The sequence below is a fragment of the Pyrus communis genome, chromosome 9, assembly GCF_041283825.1.
Source record: "Pyrus communis isolate YQ-2024b chromosome 9, ASM4128382v1, whole genome shotgun sequence".
NCBI lineage: Eukaryota > Viridiplantae > Streptophyta > Magnoliopsida > Rosales > Rosaceae > Pyrus > Pyrus communis.
The window spans coordinates 5147605-5164723 of record NC_142573.1 but is presented as its reverse complement, the minus strand read 5'-3'; the positions used below and the strand labels follow the sequence as shown (position 1 = coordinate 5164723).

General features: G+C 38.5%; 4 protein-coding genes and 1 non-coding gene across 7 annotated transcripts; 3 read left to right on the top strand and 2 right to left on the bottom strand.

The window, feature by feature from the left end:
• Window positions 1-849: 849 nt before the first annotated feature.
• On the top strand, window positions 850-2953 carry LOC148694088 (uncharacterized). Of its 2 annotated transcripts, none has more exons than XM_088699925.1 (4): window positions 850-1052; window positions 1143-1213; window positions 1762-1842; window positions 2669-2953. In XM_088699925.1, exons 1-4 carry the CDS (start codon window positions 932-934, stop codon window positions 2690-2692), a joined length of 297 nt encoding a protein of 98 aa, XP_088556051.1. In that variant the 5' UTR covers window positions 850-931; the 3' UTR covers window positions 2693-2953. The 2 variants fall into 2 exon arrangements, with proteins under 2 accessions (XP_088556051.1, XP_088556052.1); XM_088699926.1 differs by lacking the exon at window positions 2669-2953 and adding an exon at window positions 2503-2521.
• A 429-nt stretch (window positions 2954-3382) lies between these two features.
• On the bottom strand, window positions 3383-6673 carry LOC137740960 (uncharacterized). Its single transcript, XR_015966488.1, has 2 exons — window positions 6291-6673; window positions 3383-4958 (listed from the first exon to the last, which is right to left on the bottom strand). It is a non-coding gene; the product is annotated as an uncharacterized LOC137740960 (transcript).
• Window positions 6674-7418: 745 nt separating this feature from the next.
• On the top strand, window positions 7419-9871 carry LOC137739523 (formiminotransferase cyclodeaminase-like protein). Of its 2 annotated transcripts, XM_068479118.2 has the most exons (4): window positions 7527-8027; window positions 8245-8264; window positions 8535-8940; window positions 9090-9690. In XM_068479118.2, the coding sequence occupies exons 1-4, from the start codon at window positions 7670-7672 to the stop codon at window positions 9614-9616; spliced, it is 1311 nt and encodes a 436-aa protein (XP_068335219.2). In that variant the 5' UTR covers window positions 7527-7669; the 3' UTR covers window positions 9617-9690. The 2 variants fall into 2 exon arrangements, with proteins under 2 accessions (XP_068335217.2, XP_068335219.2); XM_068479116.2 differs by lacking the exon at window positions 8245-8264 and having other exon boundaries at window positions 7419-7608; window positions 8524-8940; window positions 9090-9871.
• Window positions 9872-10833: 962 nt separating this feature from the next.
• On the top strand, window positions 10834-13399 carry LOC137739087 (formiminotransferase cyclodeaminase-like protein). The gene is made up of 3 exons (XM_088700087.1): window positions 10834-11334; window positions 12216-12630; window positions 12790-13399. Exons 1-3 carry the CDS (start codon window positions 11311-11313, stop codon window positions 13275-13277), a joined length of 927 nt encoding a protein of 308 aa, XP_088556213.1. The 5' UTR covers window positions 10834-11310; the 3' UTR covers window positions 13278-13399.
• On the bottom strand, window positions 13289-17119 carry LOC137739086 (beta-glucuronosyltransferase GlcAT14A). Its single transcript, XM_068478572.2, has 4 exons — window positions 15797-17119; window positions 14779-14854; window positions 14577-14692; window positions 13289-13925 (listed from the first exon to the last, which is right to left on the bottom strand). Exons 1-4 carry the CDS (start codon window positions 16395-16397, stop codon window positions 13417-13419), a joined length of 1302 nt encoding a protein of 433 aa, XP_068334673.2. The 5' UTR covers window positions 16398-17119; the 3' UTR covers window positions 13289-13416.

Here is a 17119-nt window from a genome sequence, read left to right as displayed (position 1 = left end):
TGCTTTACAACCTGGAATGCCTTACACCTTGCATATTTTTCATGTTTTGTTTGATATTCATGTGGATTTTATTATTGCTGCTGCCATGGCTGATGATTTTAGAAGGCTTGATTCTTTTGTCTCTCAACATATTGCAAAAAGGGTTTAATTAATTTGAATTTTGACTATGATAAAAACGATCAGGCATGCCAGTGTTCAATTAAATGGTAGTGTGAATGAAATGAAATTCCTAGTTCATGAATGTGTTCTTGAATTATATATTTGAAGAACAATTCATAATTTCATATTTCAATTTGAGATTCCCGATTTGTCCCAAAATCCCGAAAATATTTCGGGATTCCCGAAATTTGGAATTCCAGAAAATTTGGTTTGGGATTGGTCTTCAAATTCCCGTCCCGAAAAATTTTGGTTTGGGATTCAGGATACTAGTTTTATATTAGATGGGCCTAATGGGTCAGTCTTGGGCTTAATATCTTGTTAATGTAGTTTTAGATTACTGATCTTAATTTTTGAAAATTTTAACGAAAAACCTACTGTACTATTCACTTTAACGAAAAACCACATTTTTACACTAAAAAGTCAATCATAGTACTATTCACTTTACCCTTTATTTTGTCCTTATCATTAAAACTCAAAGTTTTCAAGTCCTTTTTATTAGTTTTATTTTAATTTTTTTGTTGTGATAGATGATAAATATGTCTTTTTATCATCTTTTAATTGACAAATAGGATTTCATTAATATAGTTTTTCATTAATGGGTCAGTAGAGGGCTTAATATTCTCGTTAACTCCAAAACGACAGCGTTTCCGCCCGTTTAACCGTTCATCATATGATTATGACCCGTAGCTCACTGGCAAAAGCATTTGCTCGTATTTCTCTTTCTTCTCGCTCTCCCTCTTCGTCTCCCTCTCTCATCTGAAACCTGAAAGCCATGGCCACTCTAGCGGCGGCGGCAGCTCGTCAATTTGCAACTTCAAGTCGCATCTCCACCGCGAGGACCTCGTCTCTGACTTCCAATCTAATCCATCGCCGTGGCCTCGCCGGCGCTGCCGGTAAATCCCAAATTTTCAGTCTTGTGTTTTGTGCATTGTAAATTTCCGATCTGATTTTAATTTCAATGAAAAAAAATGTAAAATTTGCAGATCACCATGGACCCCCAAAGGTTAATGTCTGGGAAGACCCGTTGAGCCCATCTAAATGGAAGGAAGAGCATGTCAGTCTCTCTCTCTCTCTCTCCCCATTTTTTGTGGTATTCGATCTCATGATTATATATATATATATATTGTCGTGGTATTCAATTTCATGAACTAAGTTTCTTGTTGAAATTTAATGGGTTGTGATGTTTGGTGCTTTTTTTCTAGGTTTTCATTTTTAGCCAATTTTTTGGAATTGAAAACCATGAAGAAAAAGCAAGAATCTTTATGGCTTAATGAACAACATGTAATCAAAAGAATGGATTTTGGTTATTTTGGCCCTTATCTCCTCAATATTAATGAACCACATTTCATTTCATGTTTTATAATTAGATCAAAAGTGAACATTTTCACAGCTTCGATGTTACTGATTTCTCTTGTGATGAAACGAGTCATGATTTTCATGGAATATAGACATTCTAACGAGAGGATTTTAGCTATGGATTAGTGCTTTTACACATTACTTCGTCGAAGTTCATTTGTGTTGTTCTTGAACCACTAGTATAATAGAAATTAGTCAGCACGTAAAGTTTTGAACTTGTCTTGACTGGATTCTGTACTTTTTCAGTTCGTAATTGTCTCTCTATCTGGCTGGGGTATACTCATCTATAGCGGTTACAAGTTTTTCTCTGGAGGCAAGAAGGAAGAGGTACTTCGGATTTCTTTCACCCATTAGTTTCCAGTAAAATTGATTTCATCCATTATATAGTGATTTGTTGTGGTTGGGTACCGGCCTAGGCGTTAGACATGCAAGGCAACTTTTTTGTGTTACTTGAGTGAGCGCTGTTTTCCATTGTTTACAGTGGCTCCTGGTCATTTTTTTGGTGCAATCAATCAGATATGCATTTGTATAGATTTTGTTAACTGTGATGCCAAAAACATAATTTGAGCACTGACGTTGCATCTCCCACTTCATGCTCTTACAATAAATGGTTGTCCTACATTTGCCTCTTCATCGTATTTTTCTTCCTTGTACGCTTTTGGCTGTAGAATAGAGATGGCTTGGTATTGAGTTGTTAGTGGTTCGCTTCCAAGAAAATTTGCAAAATAATCATCAGATGATATTGAACCATGGGCAACAGGCTTGTTTGCAATCTTCAAGTTGTTCACATATGGCCACTTGATCAAATTGTCAACCGGTGTTGCTTTGCTCCTAATGCCCCACATAGAGCTATCAATCAAATCGGGTTAGGTGAATTTAGGTTGGGTTAGGTTAGTATAGAGTGCTCTATTAAGTGGTCAAGCATCCATTACATTGTGCCTTTTTATTTTTAAATGTGTTCGACTTTGTTGGCTGGGACTGTCATAGTAATTCTAGCATCAGGGAGGAGAAAGAAAAAATTGGTTTGAACTAGGTCGACATCGCTCAAAGTGGCCTAGGTATTTTAACGTTCCATTAACGAGTCACTGATGCTACTCTTGTTTATTTTGTATTGTAATTTAGCCCTTGCTGACTAATTCGTGTTTCTTTTCAGAAACTGGTGGAATCATCGCACTGAGGTTTGGAGCATTAGATATTCCCAGAACTTCTTCGAAATAATGAGTTTTCTTGGATATAACGTGTTGTCATATTTCATTTTCTTTGTCAGCAAATGATTTCTGATCAATCTGTGGAGATTGGTACATTGAAAACAAATCGAGGTTAATGGCTTTGTTGGGAGTTTATGTCCCCTTTCGATTGTGTTCTATTTGTAGTCACTTTTATGATTCGATGCAGGACCGTTCCATGTTTCAATAATATACTGCCTTCCTCCTTCCTAGTTCGATTTTTCTTCGGCTTATCTTTAAAGACCAGTTTATCATGCTCTTGAGGAGTAATCCAGTCTTAACTTATTCTTCATAGTTTGTATTTACCGTTTCGTCGATTTTGCCTAAGATAGTATGATATTCAGGTCAAGTTATACATCTATATGGCATGGATAAAAACTGTCGAGTCATTCGTTAAAATGTTCGGAACAGTCATTGTTTTTTCGATCTGCAAGAGTGAGGGTACTCGTTGGATCCTCCAATCACATTCATTCATCGTACATCGTGCGGTCAATTACATTCATTCATTGTACATCGTGCGATCAATTTTTGTCAAGTACTGTTTATATTCAATTTTAAATAAAAAAATTTACAATAATTTCTGACAGCACGATGTACGATGAACAGATATGATTGGAGGATCCGGTGAGGATCCTCCTGGGTTCTGCAATTCGTTTACTTGGCATTTCTTGACCAACCGTTACACTTGATTGTATTAGGGATGATTATTGCTAAATACAGCAGCTCTCGATTAAGTTAAAACACGCTAAACAAAAGTAACTAGTAAATCAGACTTGCAAAAACAGATACCTAACACTTTTTGCAGAGAAGTCTTGACAACTTGTTAAATCCGCTAAAACTCAGACTCGTCGATTTCCTCCCTGTACTCTTCTTTGTCTTCTTCCAAAGTGGAACCAGATTCGTCAAAGATATTGTCATCGGTCACGTCTGTTTCTTGTTCCTCCGCATCCGCAACTTCCAAATCTGAGTCCTGTGGATCGTCAGTGTTCATTTCTTCAAAACTATCTTCCAGTTTCTTGGTATCCTTGCTGTTCAGGTTCTGTTGTTGGATGTTTCTGGCTTCGTGCTCTTCCAACTCTCCAACTTCAACTTTCTGTTTTCTACATTATGTGTTACACTGTCGAATTTACCATTTGCTTTGCTTGTGTTGACGTGGGCAAGTTTGTTCTTCAGCTCTTCGGTGTTTTCAGAGTTTTGAAGCTCCAAACCTTTGACATCTGACGAATTAATGAGGTGATCCCCTATTAGTCTCCCGTTTGAACCTGCTTCATCTTCTCTTCCCATTAACCCAACCTGATCATCTTTGAAGAATCTTCTGCTTCTCACCCTTCCCACTCCTTCGTTCTCAAGATTTCCCCTATTCTCCAGTCTCCTGTTTCTAGCCACTAATCTCCCTTTCTTCCGTCTGTCGCCACCTTTAGGAGCCGCATAAAGTTTCTGCTTCTCGCCTAGTTCAGAGTTTTCAATATGTCCAACATGCCCGTTTCTTGTGATCTTATTTTCTTCACCATCATTTACTTCATGATCAACATCTTTCCCGGTTGTGTTGGTAATTGTCTCAGCCTCACTTGCAATATTAGTTTCCTTGGCACCAGTGACAAAACCACCATCTTTTCCGGTTGTGTTGGTAATCTTCTCAACTTCTTCTGTGCCACTATTCGTTTCCCTCCTATCAGTTTCTTTCTCTCCATTTCCAATTTGATCTTCTTGTCCAATGGACTTATTCCCATTTCCATGCGCACCTGAAATTGTTTCCGCAATGTCCTTGTTTCCGGGGGATTCCTGCAATCGATCACCCTCTTCTTTTTTCTCAGTGACCTCTGTTTTATCTTTTCCTGACACACTGTCATACATTGTTAAATTTACAAGTGAATTTGATGGATCATCGGTGCTCAACGATCTGACCTTAACCGGATCTTCAACCTGGTGTTTCAAATCCTCAATTTCAGCTTCCTTGCGCTTCAAGCTTTCTACCAATTCCATGGCTGGTGGATTTCCATTATTGGCATTCAGTCTCAGTCTCAGCACCTTGATTTCACTTTGCTTCTCCTCAAGCACAGCCTCCACGGTTTGTAGTTCCTCTTTAAGCGAACCAATGGTGGATTTCAGCTCCGAGATTCTCCTATCAAGCTCCATCTTCTGGGTTCTAATTGGGTATAGCTTTGCTTTAATCTCTTCGTTCTTCCTTCTCAATTCTTTGGTGTAGTCTCTCTCCTTCTGCGATATTAACCAATTAACAAAACATTACTAAATATATATAATCTAGTTAAGTCACACACTTGGTTTGTGCTGTGTTTCATGATTCGACAACTTGTTTGTGTAAATGCATTCGTGTGCTCATTGGGAAGAGATTCATGGACTTTAGTCTTCTACGTAATTTTTTTTTGCTTCAAAAACAAGTGATATTAGGGGAGGGGAAGATTCAAACTCGTAACCTTAAGTGCACGAAAAAGAATTGAGCTACAAGCCTCTTGCAATCATCTACATAATTAGATTAGTCTGCACTTTGAAATTCCACACTATTAAATGACTTTTGGATGACTTGTAATTCAAACGAGTAACAATTCTTGAAATCCCCATTACATCTGCTTCAAATTTTAAGACTCCTATTCATTAGTTTAAGGGTTTTAATCATGGGTAGAAGCAATAGGTCATTGAATAAAAGAATAAACAATCATAAATTTAATCATCGCACTTTGTCTTCTTCCTTCAACGGCAACCAAGAAATTAAGAAAAATGAATCCCTAATAAAATAATGGACAATTAGCTGGAGTGATCATTTTTTGACATTTGATTGTAGATTGATATTTTTTTTAATGTATATTCACATATTAATAATATATCGACAACATAACAATGATATAACGATACCTGATCATTTCTACAACTAATGTCAACAGCTAATGTCAAAAAGTGATCATTTCTACTAATTGTCCTAAAATAATTAGTAACTGATTGAATAAGTAACGTCACAAGCACATAACATGTGAGTTTGGTCAAATTAAAGGGTCGGTAAACGCTTATATTTGGTAAAAAATGTTAAAATTCTTATAAGTTTAAGAAAACACTTCAAATATTTTCTGAAAGAAGCACTTTTATGTGCTTCAAGTACTTTCGTTAGGAAGTGCTTCAAGTACTTTCGTTAGGAAGTGCTTCAAGTACTTTCGTTAGGAAGCGCTTCAAGTAAGGTGGTTTTTAAAGACGCATTTCCAAACATAACCTATAACTCGGTCATCAATCTTTTTCCTGGGGTTCAAATGCTTAATTTTCAATGGCTTCTGGTTCTGCATATTGATATTGAAACAACAAAACAAATGCATGCAAATTGAAAGCTCAAAACGACTCTCAATTCACCACAAAAACCGTTTTCGATTATCAGAAAGCGCTTTTAGTTATTTCAAAACAGATAATTATATAAAAGTGAGTTGCATGTAGTCCCTTTGTAGACACTCGGCTTCGGTGGCTGATCTAGGGATGTAAGTAAAACTGAAATAAAAAATTTTGAGTTGCATGTGAGAGAGAGAAAGAAAGATAGATCGGGAATTAGACCTGGAGGAGGTGTTGAAGGGAAAGAAGGTCGGAGTCCTTCTCTTTGAGGAGGAGGTTGAAGATGCGCCGCTCCTTGAGCTTGTGGAGAAGCAACACTCCGAGCAGCGCTGCCCCGAATGCCAACACCAACATCAATCCATATGACTTTCCATTCCCTCTGTTGCCGCCGCTGCCGCTGCCACCACTTCCATTCCCCTTGCTGTGAATGTTATAAGATCCCATTCCCATCACCCTCAACGGAATATCTCTCTCACTCTTCTCCCTCTCTAATTAAGTAAGAGGCTGGTCAGAGTGTTTGAATGCATGCTTTGGTTGCTTGTCATCTGAAATGGACCCTCCAACTAATCTAATACAACTCTCTTTTTCTCTCTCATATAACTCACAGAGAGGAGAGAGGAGAGAGAGGGAGAGCGGAGTTAACAAGGACGAAGTGGGAGTGAGGAATCATGGGAACTGTGCTCAGGGTACTGATATTCCGGAAACTCTACGCTTCTTTTTTTTTTGGCTTATTTTATTTTATTTATTTATTTGAGATTTTCCATGTTTCCGTTTCTAAATTAGCTGTCCTTTCGTCTTGCAAGATTATATGCTCGTATGAAAAATATTTTTATATGATTAAAAGTATTTTTTTTTAAGAAGGATAATTGGTTGTAAGTTATAGTTATCCATCTTTTTTAGAAGGCTGAAATGCCTAACAAGTTTGACTTCCACACCAGCAGCAGGTTTCAAATCTGAAACCTTCAGTTTTCAGTTTTAAGAAAGTCTTGTAATCCTTCATTTATCATCGAACCACCAGCATGTGGTTAACTAAAAGCGTTTTTAAATAAAGTACTTTTGGAATCAATTTTTACATAAGCATTTTAAGTGCTTTTAAAACTTAAAAAATATTTAAAAAAAAAAAAAACTCTTTCGATTATTTAAACGCATTATCCAAACAAGTCACACTATGTCCATATGTAAATGGAAATTGTTTTGATCCAAAATTATGGGGATTGCCATACTTTTTTCCCACAAAAAATTGATTACTGAAAAATAATTTATGCAACAAAAAAAAAAAAAAATACAAAATATTATGACAGATAAAAAACCACGCCAATTATTTTTGTCAATAAAGAATCCCAAATTATTGAATGTAAATTGTAAGGTTACAATTTTACTGGAAGTCCCGATCACCTTGGATTCCAAATTGGGCGGCCCACCACCTTCCAAAACCCGATCCAAATTCACAACCCGCCACAACGCCACAACCGCCAAATCCATTCATCCGCGTGCAGCTCTTTGCAGTGTCGACGGACGCTTCCGGGGCCAACACACAGAGGTAACTACTTTACCGTACAAAGTTTCTACCTTTTTCTGTATTCCCTCCGAAATTGCCTCCCATGGCGGATGACATATTCGGCGAAGATTTTCTGAATTTGGAAGCGACCCACCAAAAGGAAGGTTTCGAGGAAGGCTACAGAGACGGCTTGGTCGCCGGAAAGGAGGAGGCGAAGCCGACGGGTGTCAAAACCGGGTTCGAGGTGGGCGAGGAGCTCGGGTTCTACAGGGGATGCGTGGATGTTTGGAACTCCGCGATCCGGGTCGACCCAACGCGGTTCACGCACCGGGTACAGAAGGCGGTAAGGCAGATGGAGGAGCTGGTTGAGAAGTACCCGATCATGGAACCGGAGGACGAGAGCGTCGGGGATGTGATGGAGGCTCTGAGGTTGAAGTTCAGGGCGGTTTGTGCTTCGTTGGGTGTGAAATTGGAGTATAAGGGGTACCCAAAAGGTGCTTCTGAGGCTACGGAGACGTCGTTTTGAGAGGGTTGTCGTCGTTTTGGTGGAATTAGGGTTAAAGGTGGAAACTTTGGTTATGGGGGAGTGTTAGTGTTCTTGATATGTATTGAAATTGCTTTTGGTTCTGGTGTGTGACTACTGACTAGTCTAGTCTAAATTAGAATACAATTGTACAGTTTTTTCGCCTTTTCGATTTGTTAGTCATTTTGTTTGTGGCAATGTTATGAATTCTGTTGTGTTCCACTTGTTTTGCAAGAAATCTTTGAAAATTTTATCAGCAGAGCATGGTTTATTTCGAATTTCGGTTTTGTTGAGATGCTTTTATCATCAGCCACTAGTAGCTAGGTGAACTTGTGGCTAAGGTTAGAGGAGATTGTGATCAGACGAGAACAATGGCCACATTGTTTTTTGGTGGTGTCTTTTTCGTTATCGTAATCTGTAGGGTTTTTCTGCAGTTGGTGATGAGCAGGAGGGAGAGAAAATGTTGAAGTCGATGCTTGGTTGCTGCAAGGTTTACATATCCGAAAGCAGAAACAGGGCAGCGCTGGAATCAATCGAACGGGCTGCTAAGCTTTTCTTGGAAGCACCGATTGTGAATAAGTTCGAGGATGAAACGTACAACAGAGTTGGTTACACACTTGTCTCTAAGTTGGCTCCAAAGCCGTCTGTCGATCCTTGTCCTTTGAAGATGGCAGTGCTTGCCATGGTCAAGGCTGCTTTCGAAACAATTGATCTCGAGTCACATTGTGGAAGTCATCCGCGGCTAGGAGTTGTGGATCATATATGCTTTCATCCCCTTCTCGGTGCTTCTTTGGAGCAAGTGGCTGGTGTTGCAAACTCTTTGGCTGCAGAAGTTGGCTCTAGTCTTCAAGGTTTGCTTTTATTCTCTTCTTTTCTTAAGGTTAATGCCCGTAAGTTGCTATATACAAATTATGTGATAATTTAGAAACAGTCGAATTTGAACAATATGCGACAGTTTACCTAATATATGAATTGCTAATATCTTAAATGTGGCCTGCAGTCCCTACTTTTCTCTATGGAGCTGCCCATGAAGAGGGAAGAACGCTTGATTCAGTCAGAAGAGAGTTAGGTTACTTCAAGCCGAATTCTAGTGGAGAGCAATGGGTTGGGGGACCGAAATCAGATTACTTGGCGCTGAAGCCGGACAAGGGTCCCCCTCAAGTGACTCAAGGAAGGGGTGTCATTGTGATTGGAGCAACCCGGTGGGTTGATAACTATAATGTCCCGGTCATCTCTACTGATATTGCTGCTGTTCGTAGAATTGCAAAACAAGTGAGTGGCAGGGGAGGCGGACTTGCTTCGGTCCAAGCCATGGCACTTGCGCACGGTGAATCCATCATCGAAGTCGCTTGCAATTTGTTGGAACCAGAGAAGGTGGGAGGAGATAAGGTTCAACTTGAAGTTGAGAGGCTTGCAAGGGAAGAGGGTATGAGAGTTGGGAAAGGCTACTTCACTGATTTTTCTCAGGAAAGATTAATTGAAAGTTACTTGAAGTCGGATTTCAGTACAAACAAAATGTGTTTCTAGATTGTAAAAGCACTTTTAATGTGCACTAGGACACATATTACTCCTAATAAAAGTGCTTCTAGCATTTTTTTTTTTTTTTTTTTTTTTGTCTAGAAGCACTCTTAAACAAGCTCCTAGTCACTGTCAATTACTTACATCCCGTGATGAGACTTATAACTTGTTTGGTTCAAGTTTCCCCATCCATCGTTGTCAACACAACATCCAAACGTTGGTTACTTATTATTTATTTTTCAATTAACGTGAAACTTTGTCATTGTTCTTGGTGTGTGGATAGAATCTATGTATTTTATTTCTTATTCTTATATATATATTTTTTACAATATAATTATGGAAGTTGTATTTGGTGCTTAATGATTTAGTACATCATCCGACAAAGCATGGCAATTATGCATATCCGTATATTTAATTCGGTGCACATATCCTTCATCTCTTAGTACATGATAACATTCTGAATGGTAGTTGAAATTTTGTGAAAGAATTGTATCTTTTTATTTTATTATATATATATATATATATATATATAAAGGAATCAACTAGTAATAGAGCCATGACAATCTACTATTTTGGAGGTCGCTTCAATTAAAATTCGGGACCAATTGTAGGAAATGCAGAATTAAAATTCACTCCAACTACTGGGATACCCGCGATAGTTGAATTGTTGGTTTTATATAGTTCGGTTTCGATGCCATAAATTAAGTGGAAAAGGCTCGGCTTTTATAGAACAGTCCAGAGATGATAGGTCATCAAGTCAAGTTTGGAGGAAGTTTTCTGTATCCCTACTTGTATTCAATTATATGTTTATTTTCCAAGTGAATAATCAAGTCATAAGAAAGAGAGACGTGCAATTCTATAGAATTAGTAAAACTTAAAGAATAGAAATTTTGCTTTGAAATTGTTAAAAGCGCCCGATCTTCGAGTATTCACTGCAATACGAATCGCACACAACAAATTGATATACTAAAAATCTCTGATAAAAAGATTTATATGTAATCTAATGTAGAAAGTAGTTTATATAGTCCGTTTTAGAGATTAACAGTGTACTAATTCACATATTCCCAACCACTAGGCTGTGGGGGTTAATAATTTGTAGGATAATGTTAATAGTTGCGCCGTGGGGGTTAGGTTTTCACGTTTACCTAACCCTAGGCTGTTTTAGCCCCACCTCCAAAACTGCTTTTGAGGACCTTTCAATTAAAGGGAAAGAAAAAAAAAAAAATACAAGGTACCTTATCAGAACCTTATTTCTGGAGTTGTTTCCAGAAAAATGCAGATTTAAACTTATTCCAAGTTAAATAGAAAAGCGTGCTATATCATCTCTATCTAACTTTCGAATCTCCCTTCCAGCGATTTAAAGACGACAAATTATAACAAAAAAAAATGCTTTTACATTCTGTAATTTTAGCGTGCTATATTTAGGAATGGAGGCTAAATATAAGAATATCTTTAGAGATAGCTTGAAAAAAGCAGCTTTTGTGCTAAGCTACTTATAATCACATTCACTCATTTGGTTTGTTAATTTATTAGATATTGAGAATGGACTTGTCAAATTGTGGGGACATACGGGGATACGGATGCCGCGTCAATGCTGACTCGTCAACTTAGCTTTTATATAAAAGCACTTCTCAGTCTATCAGATCTAAAGAAGCAGAAAATAATTTTCAGCTGCAAAGACTAAACACTGGAGAGAGAAGAAAATGGATTTCAGCCAAGGTTGCAAGGTAATAACTCCTTCTTCTTCTTCTTGAGTGTAGATTCTTCGGCTTTCCCCGCCTTGCATGCATCGCCTCTTTCTGTATCTCTCGTTATAAGTCACGTGGTCACGTTACTTAATCACTGTGATCATGTAACGTGTTCTTTGACAAGAGATTTGTAAGTTTTTCCGGTTGTATGCAAGATTATCTCTAATTTCTCGCCGATTATATGTGTGATTTGTTAATCTGTAGGAACAAGAACCATACATCGAAAATCATTTATGTTAGCTTTATTTGTAATGAACTACAAACAAATTATATTTCTTACAAAAGAAAACTTATGGCAATTTCTTCAATACTACTACTACGAATGAAAGATTGAGATTACAAATAGAAGACCTAAACAATTGTTAAAATCAAATTTAACGACTTAAACACTCATAACTATGAATAATGAGCAACATTGATGTCACACTCAAAACCATGAGCTGTTAATCGAAGCTTTCTGTGGGCTAATACCTGCTGGGAAGGAGAAACCAGGATCAACCAGAAGAAACCGTATTAAATTATTAATAATTAATAAACAATAATAGCCATACACTTGTCAGTATCCTAGTGGAAGTTCATGACATGATGTGATTCGCGTGAAGACGATCTTCTTACTTAATGTTTCTTAACTTTAAATTATCAAGTGATTAAGACCATTTTAATTTCTAGATAATGTTCCGATATATTACTTGACATAAAAGTCCACTGCATTATGCAGACGTGACTCGAATAACATGTCCGTTTCTTTGCATTTGAGTTCGAATTTCTTTTCGATAAGTTAGAGTAGTTTAAAACATTGTTTTACGTACGTTTTCATTTTGTCTCACTAAAACTCGTGAATGAGATGTTATTGACACTAGGACAAGAAGAAGAAAACCATAGACCAGTCCATGCTACTCTGCTGCAAGCTTTTCATATCCGAATCACGAAACCTCGCTGCCCTCAACGCCATTGAGCGTGCCGCTAGGCTCGACCCGGAGTCAGTCATAGTTAACAAATTTGAAGACCGAGCATACAATAGGGCCCGGTACACTATTGTGTCATATGTCGTGCATGATAGCACAGGAAGTGCCATATACAGCCCCTTGCAGCAAACTGTCATGGCCATGACTGAGGCAGCCTTTGGAGCCATCAACCTTGAGCAGCACTCCGGCGCTCACCCTCGGTTGGGGGTTGTCGATGACATTGTCTTCCACCCGTTGGCTCGGGCATCTCTGGATGAAGCTGCTTGGCTTGCGAAGGCAGTGGCCGTGGATATTGGTAATAGATTCCAAGGTTAGTCCTAAGGTTTTGAACACCATTTTTATGCTGAGTTTGAATCTTTCTGCCCGTAATTTAGATTAATTTAGCGTAGATTATAGCACAAAAAAAAAAAAAAAAAAAAAAAAAAAAATTTAAAACATAAAAAGCTAATCTTTTTAACTTGTACTGCAGTTCCAGTGTATTTGTATGATGCAGCACACCCTACAGGGAAGGCCCTAGACACGATCAGGCGTGAGCTGGGCTACTACAGGCCCAATTTTATGCCAGACGTTCTCCAAGAAAAGCCCGACGAAGGCCCAACTAGCGTATCTCCAGCAAGAGGCATCACAATGATCGGGGCACGTCAGTGGGTTGCCTTGTACAACATTCCCATAATGTCAACGGATGTCGCGGCCACTAAACGGATTGCACGGATGGTGAGTGCCCGAGGGGGCGGACTCCCAACCGTGCAAACACTAGGATTGCAGGGTGAGGACTGGACGGAGATAGCTTGCATGCTCTTAGATCCCAACCAAGTCGGAGCAGACCGCGTCCAGAACTACGTCGAGATGCTTGCAGCACAAGAAGGGTTGGATGTGGAGAAGGGGTACTTCACTGATTACTCACCAGATATGATTATTGAAAAATACATGAAACTGATTTCATCTGCAGAACAATGATGGCAAGTGGATATTGTGAACTTGGATCTTCTATTTATATTTCTAAAGGAAATTCAATGTCTTTTTACATCAGCGCTTGTAAATCTATGGATGCATTAATCTACATTTCGGTTTTTTTCCAACTCTTACCTCTGCTCTGTCATGTACATTGCTTTTTTTGAAAATCTTCGGACAACAGAGTATGAAGCAGCACTTGGAACCTCTCCGAACCAGGACCTGGCTTAAACACTGAATCGTTACCACGCACGGAGCATGGGTCAGCCCCGCCTTCAGGGCTGCCTATGCACCACCCCCCAGGTGCAAACCGGTTTGTGCGACCTAGAAGCTCTTTATCAATTTTGTCCAACACTGGGTCATCCTTTGCAAACTTTCGAGCAAAGGGAGCGTTGCTCTTCACCATTTTGTCAAAGTCCTTCATTGACAAAGAGATGGGATGCTGCTTAGGAGGGCTGTCCCAAGCAATGTAGTGGAGATCGTGACTTATCGCAGTGTGGCGATATTCCTCATTGTCGCAAATAATAGTATGAAAATAACCTTCCGGAGAAGAAACAAAATTTGTGTAGTACATAAGCATTGTACGTGGGAGGTTATCCCATCCCCATATACAATACTCGAGAAATGATCGCGTTAGCATTACCCACGCAGAACCTGCACACAAAGAAAATTGCAAAATGAGAGAAACTATTTATTTAAACAGAGATTGATTGCTAATTGCAACATGAAGATTGAAGTCATAAAGAATATTTCTAATCAGCAAAGCAAATCACATCTTGCAGAAGAAACGGAATTTGACATGGAAAATTTTCATCTTTGTTCTATTTCCCCCCTTTGTCGGGGCTGAAGGAGGCGGAAAGTTTTGGTGGAACATTCGACAGAAATATATAGTCTTAGCTGATCCTTTTAGATTAGCTTTGTAGTTGAAATATGTATATTAGTTTGATTTGCATGTGATTTCTTTTCACAGCAAATTAGACTAGAATCACCTTCACTCCGGGTTACTGTCCAATCCAATCTATGATCTATCAGTGTGAATCTGGTGTAACTTTAGCCCCAAGTATAATGATTAAAACTCCCTTGGCCGGATTTAAACGAGCGGGGAAAATAAGCATTTCCATTCTAACACTAATAAGTTTGGAAATATGTTTATGATATGTAATGTTACATAAATATTCAATAAAAACTTCATATAAATGAAAATGGGCTGACAGTTATCCAGGGTGCTCTATACAGTGTGCATATATAAAAGGTGCTCTCTCTCTCTCTCTTTCTCTGTATGTATGTATATATAATTCTAAATACCTGTGAACAACTTGAATGATGTAGGAAGTGATCGGCGCTGAGTAGTCGATGCAAGGTCAGATTTTTTTGATAAGTACAGGCCTGGATCGATTATGATAGGTTTTGCTCTTTGGTTCCTGCAAAAGAAGGCATTATAGCATAACCATGATTACGTAATGGTTAACTGCAAAAATGAAATACTCTCTTGCTAGGCTATACTTACAGTTTCCATCCAGTGAGCTGCATATGTTCAATAAAGTTGATGTTTCTGGAAATATTGGAGAAAGCATAAAGCAAATCTGCACCATTAGGAAACCAATCAAGTAACATAGAGTAGACTGTATCACCGGCACAAAGCTAAATAACAAATGTTCTGGGTGCAGCTTAATTAAACAGCACCATGAGATTGCAGTGGTAAACCAGCAGGACGGAGCAGTTTTTACTCCTAGGACCAGAAAAACTCCCATAAATGAAAGGTAGCATAGATAGGCATCAGAACTGAATGTCCCAAACTAATATCTTCGAAAAAATATGGTACACTGTACACATTTGATAACTGCCTTAAAGGACTCTAGAACATAGGATCTTAAAGGACTATTTCATAGACAAACAGTCAATGAGGACAGACTTCATCAGGTATTCGAAGAAAAATGTCAATTCATGGGGTACCAATGGAGCATTGTGTATTAGCAGGCAAAACTTAGTTATATACATAGGGTTCATTAGCAAGCAATAATTATTATCAACAACTGCGACATGGTAAGAGATACAGAATATATTGAATCAGCAGCAAGCCACTCACTCTGCTACCACACTAAGAGGGTTGAAAATTTTGTCTTTCGAAATTCCCAACCCATCAATCTCAACAATAAACTCACTATAACCCATTACCAAATACAGAATCCAGCTTTCCCTTCTGAGAAAGTCCGTCATAATTAAAAGTAATGCAGCTACACAAATCCACACTGCGACAATTATTATTACTTCACAATTCGGGCGAAAAAACAAAGTTCTTAAAATGAAGAATGTGGCCAGCAACGTATTACCAGGCCATATAGAAGAAAAGAAACTCAAACACAAGCAATGGAATTGCTATCCAAACCATTACTCAATGCACAAAATATGTATCAAATACCTCTAACTATCGAGGCAGGAAACATTATGCAATCATACTACAACATCGATCACGATTCATGATCAACAAAAGTAACAACGAGCAAAGAGAAAAGTCTGATACTAACCATCTTGTGTCATGAGAGGATAATCTGATGCACTGAGGTTTATAAACCAGTCCCACTCTGAGCTCTCCTTTAATAGAATGGAAATGGCTTGCAGAGTACAAGCAATCATCGTAGGGCCCTTATAAGTCACCAAATTAGATTGAGACATAACACGCACATTCTCCACTTCACGAAAAGTAAGATCAGCCTTCACTAAACTTGCCAATTCCAACCTTTCACGAGGCGGAGCCTCAAGATCCAAATGCAGGATATATTGATTTCTTGGATGATACACCGCGCTTAAAGTCCTCATCATCCTATGACTATCACCCTTTGTACCCGATATAAGATACGCTAAACTAGGTGCCCCACTTTTGGAACCCCCATTGGTGTCCAATGATCTTTTCAAATCAGATTCAACGAAATACCCAGTTGAGTCATCTGATTTCGAGAAGGGAATAATGTCGAATGATAACTTCTCTCCAGCGTGTGGAGCGGTAAAGATCCCGGAAATGGCAGAGAAAAAGAGGGTAATGAATATGATAAAGCTAGCAATGAATGGAATAGCCCAAATCCTATCACCAATCACCCTTCCTGAGTGATGATTTACATACTTCCTCATACTCGTTTACGGGTTCCTATCCAACAAAATTTCGGCTAAGAACCCTAAAACTCTATCAGCTCACAAACCCAGAAAGGTTTATCAAATTCAAAGCAAAACCGACATATTCTGAAGATTCTAGAGCTAAAGAGGAGCAAAGAGGTTCGGTTACCGAACCCAAAAACGCCACTTTAATGAGCAAATGAATAACATGTAAGCTGGGGGTTAACAATTTTCAGCAATAAAAACATGGGTTCCGATCAAAATTGCATAAATTACAGAACTTTTTGGCATTGAGGAGCTACGATGGCCAAAAGGGCATGTGAAAAAATGTATACTTCTTATATTCAGAGAGCAAATAGATGCTTACAGTGATACGTTGGCACCGAGGAGTAACGTCAAAACGAATTTAAATCCATGGGAGTTAGTTCAGACTTCCATGAATGGAAAACGTCTCCTTCGCTTAACTAACCCAGATCTAACTTACCCAAAATTGAAGACAAAACCAAAGTTCTAAGCATAGAAGCTTCAAGCAATGAAGTTTGGCAGAGAGAGAAAGTGAGAGATAGAGAGAGGGAAATGCTTACTCAGGTAGAGAGGTCCCACAAAAGATTCAGAAACAAGAGAAAGCTTGGGACTGAGAAATCAAAAGGCTCAAGTGATGAATTTTGGCAGCTTTCTGATAAAATTAGGGTAGAGAGAGAGGGGAAATAATGGGTGATTAAGTATGAATACTTTGCTTT